Source organism: Perca flavescens, chromosome 1 (genome assembly GCF_004354835.1).
Source record: "Perca flavescens isolate YP-PL-M2 chromosome 1, PFLA_1.0, whole genome shotgun sequence".
Classification (NCBI taxonomy): Eukaryota; Metazoa; Chordata; class Actinopteri; order Perciformes; family Percidae; genus Perca; species Perca flavescens.
In genome coordinates, this window is record NC_041331.1 from 40,734,182 (window position 1) to 40,748,220 (window position 14,039).

At 39.7% G+C, this 14,039-nt stretch overlaps 2 protein-coding genes across 3 annotated transcripts in view; one reads left to right on the plus strand and one right to left on the minus strand.

Moving 5' to 3' along the window:
* The window catches only part of cars1 (cysteinyl-tRNA synthetase 1), a 28,728-nt gene extending 27,927 nt beyond the window's left edge, over positions 1–801 (minus strand). The window contains exon 1 of one of the 2 annotated variants that reach the window (XM_028574967.1): positions 330–801. In XM_028574967.1, the coding sequence (XP_028430768.1) occupies positions 330–516 (187 nt within the window). In that variant the 5' untranslated portion in view covers positions 517–801. The remainder of the gene's footprint in view (positions 1–329) is intronic. The other variant, XM_028574977.1, reaches the window with a different exon arrangement.
* pex16 (peroxisomal biogenesis factor 16) lies at positions 425–11,127 on the plus strand. The gene is made up of 11 exons (XM_028574992.1): positions 425–784; positions 2,089–2,124; positions 2,415–2,491; positions 3,275–3,419; positions 3,530–3,631; positions 4,053–4,130; positions 5,050–5,199; positions 5,769–5,841; positions 8,176–8,295; positions 8,643–8,707; positions 10,313–11,127. Exons 1-11 carry the CDS (start codon positions 652–654, stop codon positions 10,369–10,371), a joined length of 1,038 nt encoding a protein of 345 aa, XP_028430793.1. The 5' UTR covers positions 425–651; the 3' UTR covers positions 10,372–11,127.
* The last annotated feature ends 2,912 nt before the right edge of the window (positions 11,128–14,039 follow it).

Genomic DNA, 14,039 nt, shown 5'->3' on the forward strand with positions numbered 1-14,039 from the left:
TTTCTAAATAAAACACTGCTACATGGAATACGTGTACTGCAGCGAAGAGTGTCGCCTTTAAATCTAGAACATCTGTTGAATCTTATTCATTGACCTGCGCGTCTCTGCTGTTACATTCAGCTTCATTGACTAGGAGTTTAAATAGCCAGATTTTTAAAGGGGGTTCGGCTTATCGGTTACCTTTAGCGAAGGCTTTGCAGCACCACAGCTCGAGAAAGCTAATAAAGCTAGTGTTAGCTTATTGGCTTATATGACAGTTCGTCATAACCTTGGTACTGACTTTCAACTTACGTGTCTTTAAGGTGAAAAATAAATATTGTTTACTGTACCTGGCTCTCCTGAGGTCGACATGGCCACAGTGCTGGATGGTTGGATGCTGATGCAACAATAACGTGTCCGGAAGAAGAACCCGTGTACTAAAATGCTAACGCTAGGAACAGGAACCAATGTGTTCGAACATGAGAGCGGGGGGGACGTTAATGAGTGACGGTTCATCCAAGCGGAAGTTTTATACATGTCAATGTTTTTTTGCCAGAAGGTGGATGTTACTTTTCCAAACTATCTTAATTCCTCAAAAATAGAAGGTATATTGTGAACACAGCGAGCTAAATGAAGAGCGTATCTGTCAGTGTACAGTAAGTTAAAGATAAAATGGCAAACATTAAAGAGTACGTCGATAAACTGACTCGTGTTTATGAGCGATACACGGAGTATGTGAGGAGAAACCCAGCCGCTACAGCGCAGCTGGAGAGCACGGTGCGGACCCTCTCCTACCTGATAGCAGGTCAGTGGCGGCAAGCTTTTAATTATGTTAATCAGTAATGGCGCAGAAGAACTACTGACACACTGTGTGGGAGCTTAAGCTAACTTCTAACTCGAGCTAACTTTGTTCAACAGATTAGTTTCATTTTCACTTGACACTAGCTACTAGAAAACAGGGCTGTAAGTCAAGTCCACCTTTGTCGAGTCCAAGACCAGGACTTGTCAAGACTAGAGGTGTGAATCTTCACTGATCTCCCGATGCGATATCGCGATGCGTCAAATACATGTTTCTATTAAAGCCATGTAGGATGTTTAATTCATAGCTTTTCAAGCTTCAAAAACCAAACATTCTTCAGTGCTCTAATACTAAATAAACTGGATACATAAAACTATACAGCACTGAGCACATGGCACTTCCTGAATGTGGAAAACAGAAATGTTGTTAGGCCTTCATTAAATTGTAAACAGAAATAATTGATTATGAGCCTGCCGATTATCGATGCAGCATCGTCCATGTCCACGATTCAATGCATCGATTATTTGATTCATTTCAACACCTCTAGTCGAGACCGAGTCGAGACCGAGTCCAAAAAAGTAAGAGTCCAAGTCAAGACCGAGTCCAAATGAGAGACAGTCAATACAGAGACAGAAAAAAAGAATCCTCTTCAAGACCACACCTGTTCATAATTGATGTGATGAGAAAGATTGTAATATCTTCTACTTTAAGATGATCATTTTGCTTCATTATTTGTGAAAATCAAAAAGCAAGTGCAGAGTAACACACGATAGGAACAAATTCGGCCATATTATTTACTTTAAGTATAAAATAAAAATGTTCCCATTCTTGAACACTTGTCCTGAATAATCCAGAGTACAAAGTGCTCACTGAAATTGTGTCTGTGGCCAAAATGAAAAAGATTGATGCCTGATGACTGAGGTATATGATGCAGCCAGGTGTGTACCAGGCGACCTATCTCGATGCCTGTTCTAGATGGATTTTTAATTAAACTAATACCTGTTTTCTGAACAAGGGCGCTACATCCATGGTTTTGTTTTAAAAGAGGAAGTTACTTTAGAATAAAAACATATATTGCTGGACTCGGTCGAGACCAACTACAATATATGGCAAGTCCAACGGCCGAGTCAGAGACAAGTCCGAGTCCAAATACCAACGAGTCCGAGACAACAGAAAAGCGACTTGAGTCCAAGTCTCGACTCAAGTACTACAGCCCTGCTAGAAAAGTATTGATACCAGCTATTTATTCTTTATGCTTTACTGTTTTTAGCACATGATGATAAAAACATGTCATGGATCTTGTTTTTCAGGGCGATTTGCAGATTCCCATGAAATATCTGAACTAAGTAAGTAAAAGTCAACGTTTCAAGGCCAGTTAGCTTATCACAGATATATAAGTATCAGCTCAAATGTAAGTTTCAATACAGAAATGCAAAACTTGCCCACAACTGTTCAAAAATGTGTAATCAGCTATTGTATCGATGGTCTCATAACTATTTTAACAGAGTCATTCAGACACTAAATGTAGTATTTACATTTGAAATATTTTTGGCCCCCAAATAAAGAAGAATTCAAAGATTCATGATTGATTCAGTACCAGATAAACCCTCTGTTTGTGGCTTTGTGTCTTTTCCAGTGTACTCTGCCTCCAATCTCTTGGTGCTCTTCAACGACAGTATTCTGCGCAAAGGGCGGAGATGTGCCTTCCCTGTGGTGAGCACTGCCCGATAGATTTCCAATCATCTCAGACTGCATTCACGGAGAAATAAGCGCTCGCTGCATCCATGCTTTTGGTTCAACAAAAACTTCTATCCCAAAAATGTGTCACAAAGAAGAGAACGATGTGGCCAAAGAGTAAAGAAACCAGCTGCAGTTTTACCAGCTGGAAGAATAAACAGAAGGAGCTTCAGAAGTATTGTAGTTTTCAGGTTTTTTTAATCCTCTGCTGCAGAACGAGGATGGATAGATGGATAGATAGATAGTCAGATAGACATGTAGATAGATAGATAGATAGATAGATAGATACTTACTTACTTACTTACTTACTTACTTTATTGATCCCCAAGAGGAAATTCAAGATCCCAGTAGCTTAAAGACATGACACACAACATACACATACATCATAAACAGGATGATAAAATAACAAATCCACATGAATAATATGGACAATAAAAGAAAAGATACTAAATAAAAAAATCCACATGAATATACTAAGGGATGTATAAGCATGAGAGGCTTACAGTGACAGGGCAAGGGACTGACCCTGTGATTCAGTCTACATGGTAAGGTGCTCTATGAGAGTGTGTGTCATGGTGGTAGTGCAAATAAGTCCAATAGTGCAAGGATAAAGTCTAGAGACCATTATTCAATATGCATAATATAAGAAAATAATGTAAACATAGTAATGTAAAAACTATAACAGTGCAAGGATAAAGTTAAATAAAAAGACAGCATTAAATCTGGGCAAAGTGACTAGTGTTCCTGCTGTGTGTTCAGTCTCTCTCCCAGCAGAGACTCCTCAACTGGCTGTCTGTGTTGGAGCATGTGGAGGTTTTCCTGGAGATGGGGGCCTGCAAGCTGTGGGGGGACGTCGGCCGCTGGCTGGTGATTGGACTCATTCAGATTTTTAAGTATGCTTTTTGTCCTCTGGCGAAAACACGATCCGAAAACGCGAAACTTTTTTTATTGTGTTTCTCAATTTAACTTTATTTGAAATGACTAACCAAATGTCCTTCTCACACTGATCTCCAGGGCAATTTTTTCGCCTCATCCTTCTTCTGTGGTACAAATCCGGCATCCAGACTTCACCTCCCATAATCCCCCTCGACAGAAGTGCAGAATTTGTCGGTGAAGGTCAGTTATTGTCTCTTTCTCACACACTGTTATCACTTCTTTTAAAGCTTTAGTCCATCCATCCATCCATCCATCCATCTTCGTCTGCTTATCCTGGGGCAGTTCCAGCAGCTCCAGCAGGGGACCCCAAACGTCCCTTTCCCGAGCCACATTAACCAGCTCTGACTGGGGGATCCCGAGGCGTTCCCAGGCCAGGGTGGAGATATAGTCCCTCCACCTAGTCCTGGGTCTTCTATAAGGTTACATGTATGTTGGGTTTACTGCTCGTTCCACTGCCCCAAAGTGGCCAAATAAATCAAATGAAGCTGCTTTAAGCTGCCCATGCAAACGCTATTTCTCAGTTCCTGCATTGGAGAAGTGACGTGTGTGTACACGGAGTGAACTAGATTGTACTGTGTTTCCGTCCTCTTCTCCACAGAAGACGTTAACAGGGAGCAGCAAGATGACGCCTGCTTTGTGGGTCAGAGGTCAGGACGAGTTATTAGGCCACTGGGCAGCGGTAAGACTAGTCAAAATCATAATATAGAGTATCATCATAATATGCTTTGGAGATTCACATGGCCTGAAAATTACAGCCCTTTGAGCTTATTAACCCTTGTGTTGTCCTTGTCAAAGTTTTTATTATATCAGAAATATGGGTTTCTTAACAACCAAATTGCCCCAAAATAACTTGGATGCATGCATGTACGTTGTATGGAACCCAGACAACATATACATCCATGCATCCATGTTCTTCGTAGGTAAGATTAATGATTACTTTAATTGTTTTATTTAATTTCATGGCATTGGAAAAAGAAAAATGTTTAAATGGTTTCAAAACAGCATCCTGACCAAACTTTGACATAAAGCAGTCTGTGATTCACTCAACGTCCTCTGATCTTAACTATTCTATTGGTCAAAATAATTCATAATATCTGCTTTTTTTCAAACTTCAAAATTAGGTATAATGTCATTTTATTAGTTTTATTGACCATGAATTAAAAAAAAAAAGTTCCAAAAAACCCACATTTTTCAATTTTGACCCGGAATGCCAAGTTCATGGACGACGGTGAAGACAACACAAGGGTTAAGCAGCGAGGTTGCACGTATGCTGCTCCGCAGGCTGTTAGAAACTCAACACTTAGGTGTCCTACTAATCGGACGTTCTTCTGCCTGAGTCTGTATTGTATTGTATTTATTTATTTTTATTCCGAACAAAAAAAACACTAAGTGCCTAGCAACGCACCAAAAGGAAAAAACAATATCTATGAAGCTTTAAGAAGCTCTCGTCCACATTTAACCAAAAAAAATCCCAGCTTTTTTGTTGATTTATTCGTGTTGCAGTATGTCAGGAAAAGCAAAAAGAGAGACAAAACTACTGACTTTTCACTGTCCCGGTGGTAAACTTGTCCCCCTCCTCTGGTCTGTGCGATGCGCAGCGCCCGGCCTGCAGGCCCGGCTGTGGGGAGCGCCGAGCCAGAAGAAGAGGAGCAGCTCAAGTGAGGAGAAGCTCCACAGCACGCCAACGCCGCTGGGGCTCCAGGAGACCCTGGCTGAGTCCGTGTACATCGGACGGCCACTCGTACACCGTATCCTTGCCTCGTTTTCTCACCGCTCCACCTGCTTCTATAGTTACATATTGAACTTGAAAGCACACAAGAGAACATAACTCTGCCAAGACGGCAAAATCCTCTAAATCAGGGGTCTTCCACGTTTTTAACAGAAACCGAGATGGAGCAGGGACCCCCTACTACATATATTGTATAAAATAAAGTTGCGTATTGGGTGCCTGGTTAGCTCACCTGGTAGAGCGCGCGCCCATATATAGAGGTTTATTCCTCAATGCAGCGGCCGCAGGTTTGACTCCGACCGTGCTGTATGAGCAGTGAGAGTAAAATGGAGACGTGTGAAGAAATTCGGAACCATTCCTTTAAGAAGCTCTCGTCCACATTTAACCAGATTTCACAAAAATTAAAGTCAAAAACACAATCATTTAACCCAGAAATGACAGCATGTCTTTGTGACCCTCAACATACAAACATTTAAAATCTTAGAAGCATAACACTGAACGTTACAACATAAAAAAGACAGTTATTAGTTATTAGAAGTCTTATGTTGTTTCCTTAAAGCAAACCCCCCCCCACCCACCCGCCTGCAGTACTCTGTCTCGGACTCTGTGGAAAACACTCGTGGAAGCCGTGGCTCATCTCTGGAGTCCTCGAACTCTCCAGGTATGACATGGTGCAAGTAAGAACTTTTGGTAACACTTCACTTGAAGGTATCTACATAAGAGTGACATGACAGTGTCATGAACACATGAACCCTAACTCTAACTTGTCATGACAAAAACCGAATGACTTACTGACAGAAGCGTTATGTCATAAACGTTTATGACTTGTTTATAATGTTTACGACACGTTCATGACAGTGTTATGTCACTCTTATGTAGATAGCTTCAAGTAAAGCATAACCAAACTTTTGTTGTCCTCCCGGGTCAAAATGAAAATGAGATGAAGATGTTTTTGACGCTTTTTCTGACATTTATATCCATTTCCGCAACACTTTTGATGCTTTTTTCTATGTTTTTATCGCTTGTTTTTATGTTTTTGATGCTTTTGTTACCCAAACACTACTAACACCAAGTTATTACCACTAGGTTTACACTTATTTTTGGAATTGTTCTAGAAAATCCTGATTTGTAGGAAATTATACCAAATTTTTGAGTTAAAAAAGCAGAAATGATGACATACAGTACAGGCCAAAATTTTGGACACACCTTCTCATTCAATGTGTTTCCTTTTTATTTTCATGACTATTTACATTGTAGATTCTCACTGAAGGCATCAAAACTATGAATGAACACATATGGAATTATGTACTTAACAAAAAAGTGTGAAATAACTGAAAACATGTCTTATATTTTAGATTCCTCAAAGTAGCCACCCTTTGCTATTTTTGATAACTCTGCAAACCCTTGGTGTTCTCTCAATGAGCTTCATGAGGTAGTCACCTGAAATGGTTTTACCTTCACAGGTGTGCCTCGTCAGGGTTAATTAGTGGAAGTTTTTCCCTTATTAATAAAAAAGCAAAGGGTGGCTACTTTGAAGAATCTAAAATATAAGACATGTTTTCAGTTATTTCACACTTTTTTGTTAAGTACATAATTCCATATGTGTTCATTCATAGTTTTGATGCCTTCAGTGAGAATCTACAATGTAAATAGTCATGAAAATAAAAAGGAAACGCATTGAATGAGAAAGTGTGTCCAAACTTTTGGCCTGTACTGTATTTAGACTAATATTAGAGGAACATATATGTTGATGGATAATCAGAGACTTCAAAGAGTCAAATGTTTAGTCAGAATACAGTTTTGAAACCATTTCAATTTTTTTGAAATGCTGAAACTTGAATAAAACATAAAATTCAATAAAAGTAGTGATTGAAGAGCATTTTATGGAATCCATCTCATTTTTGGGTAATTGTTATTAAAAACAAATTGGAAATTGGACCCGAGGACAACATGAGGGTTAAGATGAATACTCATTCATGTAATCATAAATTGTCAGAGAGTCAAGAGTTAATTTGTATTGAATGCATATGAAAGCCATTCTAAATGAAGAAGCCCACACTAGTATATTGAGTGCACAACAATAAATATTAATATTAACTCCCACAAGATCATCTCTCAATGCAAATCAGATCAGCTATTAGGCTAACTGAAATCAAACCATGCCAATCTCTAGGTATGATGAAGGCTATGTGATGATGTGGGGGGCTATTTTAATTCCAAAGGCCAAGGGAACTTTATCAGGATGCATAGTATCCTGGATCCATGAAATAACTGGCCTTTAAAAATAAACATCTGCCTGCCTCTATGGGAATTTAATTTTGTATAATTATGCCCCCTGTATTTTAAGAAAGATCATTTATTTATTTACGATACATTATTCATTCACAAAGAAAATTGGTGTCCTTAAAGGTTGGATTTTTCCAAATTTTTTTAATTAAGGCATTAAGATCAATTTCCAAATGATGATTTTTTTTATTCCTCTTTTTAGTCAACTTTAGCATGGATTCATAAACTTATGAGCACCTGTGTGTGTGTGTGTGTGTGTATATGTATGTATGTATGTATATATATATATATATATATATATATATATATATATATATATATACTTTCTAAAATGGGAGGATTTTCCTGCATTGAGTACTTTTCCTTTTAATACTTTACATATTCTTGATGATACTTTCAATACTTTTACGTAAGCTTTTCAATGCAGGACTTTTAACTTGTAACAGAGTATTTTTTTACAGTGTGGTATTAGTACTTTTACTGAACTAAAGGATCTGAATACTTCTTCCACCGCTGCGTGTGTTGGGTCAACAAAACTCTTCATTCTACAGATTAAAAGATCATTTCTAAATAGTTTATTAATAGGTTTGTTTTAAGATGTCTATCAGACTTGGCGAGTGAATATCGATAAGAAGATCAAGGAGATGACGCTAACTCACTCTATCACAATGTGACCAGTCATTCCAGTTCTTTGTCCTCCTTCCTTTAGTTTCGCGGTGCTCAGTGACCGGAAATTCCAAAATCGATGGGAGAAGGCCGAGATGAGGAGGAGAACCTTTCTTTTGCTGTACTACTTTCTGCGGTCCCCCTTCTACGACAAATACTCAGAGTGAGTATGTCTGGATGTCTCCTCAGTAATCAGCCGATTGTATTTTCAGTTCTTCCATTCATTGTAAAGCTGATTCATCTTTGCTAATAATATGCTGGATTCATATTAAGATATTTCAATGTTCTTGGAAACGTTCAGCCTGACGTGCACCAGAAATTATAACTACACGTCTCTCGGGCCATAGCTTGGTAGCTTTGCATTTCCCCCCCATCAACCGACTAATCGACTATTCAAATGAACGCAGTTTTAAATATTTGTCAAATATTAGAAAAAGCCCAATCATTCGGTAACTTTGTTTGGTACGTGGTGTGTTAACAGTTGTTGTGCGTGTGTTTGTCGGCCTGCAGGGAGAAGATTCTCTTCCTGCTCCGACTGCTGGCCGATCACGTCCCAGGAATAGGCCTCGTCGCACGTAAGTACCGCCGCCACGTCTGCGCCATGACGCTGACCTCCAGTAATGAGCTTCTTAAACCGTCCTGAAGTATTTCTCTTCAAACATTCAACATTCATGACCAGTGGCAGAAGTATTCTGATCTAATACTGAAGTAAAAGTACTTATATCACGCTTTAAAAATTCTCTGTTACAGTATTCTATGCACTAAAAAGGTTACGCATAAAGGCGTTAGGGGTCACTGTAACGCTTATCAGTTCAATTTTCTAAGCACAGTTAATGACCTGCATATTCTGCAAAGTAGAGGGAGAGAATACCATTGGAGCTCAGACGCAATTTTGTAATTTCCTCAATTTCTGATCCTCTGAATAAAAAACAGTTTAAAGATCAAATTCTTTTATTTGTCAAGGTGGAGAAAAAAAAGAGAAATTGGATATTTGAACCAATTTTTCTGTTATTCCAAATGTCTGTCTGTGCTTAGAAAACTGATAAGCGTTACACTGACAGTTAGGCCGCCCTAAACGTTATTGTAGGCCCAGTTTAATATGCAACTTCATTTGATACAATATATGTAGTAGGGGGTCCCTGCTCCGTCTCTGTTTCAGTTAGCTTAAAAACGCCCCTGGACTAAACAATGCTATGTTCAAAAGATTGTGGTGTCCGGAGACTTTCCCACGCAGAAACTCGAGTGAAGATAAGGACCTCTTCTGAAGAGTCCATCATGTTTTTTTAATCCTCCGTGTCCTCCTTGGCTACTAGCAACTACAAGGAGGTAGACGGGGGGGTGAACAATCACGGAAGGCTTGTATCATGTGGACGTGCAGACAGTGTTGTTGTCATTACTTAGAATTCCTCATGGGGGAGACAGAAACTACGCACTATAGCTTTAAGGTGTTCTCAGTTCTGCTGCTTTCAGTATTCGGCTAAAATACAACAAACTGCTTGTTGAATATAAAACAAGTGAAAGGATATTTCTAACAGTCTTTTATTGAACAAATTGAACGTTGAAATGAATATAAAAGGCAGCGCTAAAAAAAAAGAACGACTGTTACATTTTAATGTGCCGTTTTCTGCTGATATTTTCTTTCAACTAACACAAAAATATCGGAGCGTGGTCTATCGGGATGTGTTGCAGGCTTTCGCGATGTCTTTATTGCGCCAGTTGATATCGCGATGACGATAAAAAACGATATATTGTGCCTCCCTAATAGGAACATGATTGATTGGCAAATGTTTTGGGATTTTGACTGTTTTCTGTTCTGGGGTTGTTTGGTTGCATATTGACAAACAATAGATTGAAAACACTTCGATAAGGGTTCTTTTTGTAATAAAAGATGCAAAAGGTATGGATATTTCAAACAGGGTAGGACCCGAAAAGCACCCGCATTTTGCTTCCTCCTACTCCCTTTGAGACAAGAATATTAATATAAGTGTATTTATTTAGCTTATTCTTGCTTTTTCTCGTATTCATAGAGAACTACTTTTGTGTATTTTTTTGGTTCATTCTTTTGCATGTCGTTTGAAATCAACTATTCATTCAATCATAAAAAAACGATGAACAAAGTAAAAGTTTGGAGAAAAGTATCCTTCATTTCATAACACATTGGTGCTCGTTTGTCTGTTCAGGCCCTCTGATGGATTACCTCCCCACCTGGCAGAAGATCTACTTCTACAACTGGGGATAAAGCCTGCTGGACGTGCTCGCACCTTTGACGTCTGCAAGTCAAAAAAAAAAGGGCAACGTCGAGAAAGGGACGCTCTGACCCGGGGACAGAGACGCTTGCTATAATTCCCCACGAATCAGATAAAATCATGTGGAAACGATGACCACTTGGGACAGCGAGGACCTTCTTTGTGACAAAACGTCTTGATTTAGAAGGCTACTCCAGAAATAAAGCAAACTGTTTTTGTCTTTTCCCCCCTACAGGTTTAATTACCTTGTTTTTCACTCTACAACACACGGGTGTGACTGATGCTAAGTGTTTGCCTCACGGGTCAGAGATCTTCATTCTTTGAGTTGTTGACGATTCACGCCATTGTCCGTACTGTGAAGCGTTTGGTATTCGCATTGACAGCTTGTATTATACAAGGCCAAATATTTTTGAGCAATTCAAGTCTCAAAGCAGTTTGTCGACAACTGGTGCCGCAGGGCAGGAATCTGTACGACAACGTCTCAAGCACACAACTAGAGTGACGACAATCTCAACACCTCGTTTACCCGAGTAGGCTTTCAACGTCCCCGTTCTTGTTGGAGTTTTCATGCAGAAATGAGCTGTACAATGCCAGTGGAAAACAGATTAATGGCCGCGTGTGTGTGTGTGTGTGAAAGCTGGAGTCAATGACAAGAACAAGCCAGAGGTTTTGAATCTTTATTAATTTACTGAATAGGTTTCTTTTTTTTTGTAGCCTACAAATAAATAGTCAAATGTTTCATCCTGTCACTTCACGTTTGTTACTTTTTTTTGGAGAGTTGCATCACGGGTGGAACGTACACAGGCATGGCCACGCTAGGATCCATTAAAGATAATTACTAACAGGTTTCCAGACCTCATCTACTCGAGACAGTTCTTTCAATAACTTGTTGAATGTCAAGTCTGCCGGGAACAGAACGGTGAAGGTAGCAGGTGTGGGACACATGTAAGCTGTCACACCAAGCTTAATATTAAGTCGGCCCTGAACGGCGTTCTCACAAAAACAAATAATTTTTGTCTTAATGGGCACAACTGTTATGATGTGGTTAACACCTTTAAAGTCAGGAATATTAGGAAGGAATATTTCATTGGCCAATAATTAAAAACTGAACAGATAAACTGAAGACATTGCAAAATAAAAGGTTAAACTGCTGAGAGAGGTGTGGCTGCAACAATCAATCAAAAAAAAAAGTAGATTACAGCTTGTTAAATGTGAATATGTTCTAGTTTCTTCTCTCCTCTGGGACAGTAAACTGAATATCTTTGAGTTGTGGACAAAACAAGACATTTGAGGACGTCATCTTGGGCTTTTTGGGAAACACTGATCCACATTTTACACCGTTTGACATTTTATAGACCCAACAACTAATCCATTCATTCAGAAAATAATGGACAAGGAAAATCATCATTAATTGCAGGCCTGGAGAGAAGAAAAAGCCTCTCAGAGTTGAGGTAGTCCTACATCGAGGCAGACTTCAGATTCAACCAGCAAGACATTAAAGGACAATCCCTGTGCAAAATGAACCTAGGGGTTAATACGATATGTTTTCATGCTAATCTAATGTGTCTCTTGCTTGAAACAAGATAGCGGTATACAGGCAATTGCCTGTAGCCTAGAAATCTAGATGCAGCCTAGCGGCAGCAAAAATATTTTGCAGCCAGGGGGGGGTCTAGGCTAACCTGACTCCGCCAGATGGATCGCTTCGCATTTGCTCGGCATATCCATCTGGGAACTTTCCGGAAGGGGCGAAAATACTGGTTATCTGATTGGATAAACCATCTGTCTATCACCACCTATGTTGGTGATAGACGGGCCAAATCAACCAATCAGATCAACGAAGCGTATGAAAACACAACCACAAACCCCTGCTGCTGCAGGCGAAGCATAGCTCGTTAGCTCAGCAAGCAAGCAACATGTCGGTAAAGGATATTTTCCGTTTGTGTAACGAGAATTTAGGAATAAAAGGCACCATTTCAGGTTCCCGGACCATATTCCAAAAGAAGGATCCAAGAGTAAAAAAGCATTAGCGAGCAGCTAACAAAATTAGGGCTACCGCTGTCTGAAAATACTGGTTAGCTGATTGGATAAACCATCTGTCTATCACCACCTAAAACCGCCTCAAAACCAACACTGATTGGCCCGGTCGTTTGGCGAACGGCTCTAAATGTTCTCTACTTCAAGATGCCAGACTGATCTGCGAGTGGAAAACTGGAGCTCGCCAGATCAGGACGGTCTCACGAGGCTAGGTCTAGGCACTCTCCGTTGACTTGCGAGCTCGAAAAACCAAACTCTAGTCAGGCCAATCACATCGTGTATAGAGTCGGTGGGCGGGGCTTATGGCTGCTGCTGCTGGGAACAGCGGTTTTCTGGAAGACTTGGAGTTAATCCTTTCTTTGAGAAAAGAACAAAAAACGGCACTGAAATCATTCTTAAAAGGAAGAGGAGTTTGAGTTGAGTTTTGCTGACCGGATACGGCAAAAGTTTAATCTACAAACAAGCTCCTCTACCTTCTTCGTTGCTCTGGTTGGTTGTAGCGCTATCCTATCACGTGCAGAGGGAATTTGAAAGACAACCGTTTATCCCGCCCCTCGGATTGAGCCCTGTCGATGGTGAGTTCCCAGACCCAACATCTGGATGTGGGTCTGGCTTGTCAGGCTAGATTGCCTGTATACCCGAAGGTAATGGCTTTCTAAACTATCTTTTTAATAAACTGTCTGTACACTTATAAAGATCTCAATGCTTCGGTTTACATGTAGGGACCCTCATTATGCTACCGTGGAAGTGTGGTGCTATTTTGAGCGATAGCAATTTATTTTTACTCTAGCGGGGCACCCGAAAGCCTAGCGTTTTAAGCTAATCAGCGGTTCGCGCTCTTGTTTCAAGCTAAAGACACATTCGATTAGCATGAAAACATGTCCCAGAGAACAGTCGACTCGGTACGCATGTGTTATTAACCCCTAGGTTCATTCTGTGCCGGATTTGTCCTTTAATGTGAAATGAAGAAGATCCATCGTCAAAACAGGATCATTGTTTTTAGAGCTGGGACTTCACGTGTTCTATCTGACGTCCGGATTAAAACTGACGTGGGTATAACTCTCCGATTGGCCTGCGCTGTCTCATGGACGACTGGGTTTAAAACGATGAATAAATAACCATAGCAGCTAGGACATCAAATATGTGATGCTCCACTGTTTCACAAGATATTCTTTCACTCAGACAGAAATGCATAATTCCAAGCTCACAAACCGTGTGGCACTGTCCAGACAGTTGCCGTCAGTGCTTTGTGTAAATGAAAGGAAAATAATAACCTGTGGACAAACTGTACTGTAAGTGAACAGCAGTGAATCAAACACTGAATGCAAACCAGTGTGGATTTTTGTTCAAATTGACGCTGACGGTTGAAAATATAAACTGCATTTTCTTTTCTTTTTTTTATATATATATATCACAATAAAAACAAACAAAAATGACATGAGCATGATGCATTTGATAATATGAATCAAATAACACTTTGATTTATGCATTTAAGGAATAAAATATAGTAGAATTAACTTTTGAAAACTAAAGACCAAAGAATTCTCGACGGTAAATTACAACATAACTCCTGGTTTAGTAAAAACGACACTCTTCGATGGTTCCTTTTATGAAAATAAAAACTCAA

Bases quoted from the DNA above. Each gene is read 5' to 3' on its own strand.
- pex16 (XM_028574992.1), top strand. From the start codon at position 652: ATGGCAAACATTAAAGAGTACGTCGATAAACTGACTCGTGTTTATGAG. The intron at 5,200-5,768 runs GTATCCTTGCCT...ACCCGCCTGCAG, and splicing joins CGGACGGCCACTCGTACACC to TACTCTGTCTCGGACTCTGT. The intron at 5,842-8,175 runs GTATGACATGGT...TCCTTCCTTTAG, and splicing joins GGAGTCCTCGAACTCTCCAG to TTTCGCGGTGCTCAGTGACC.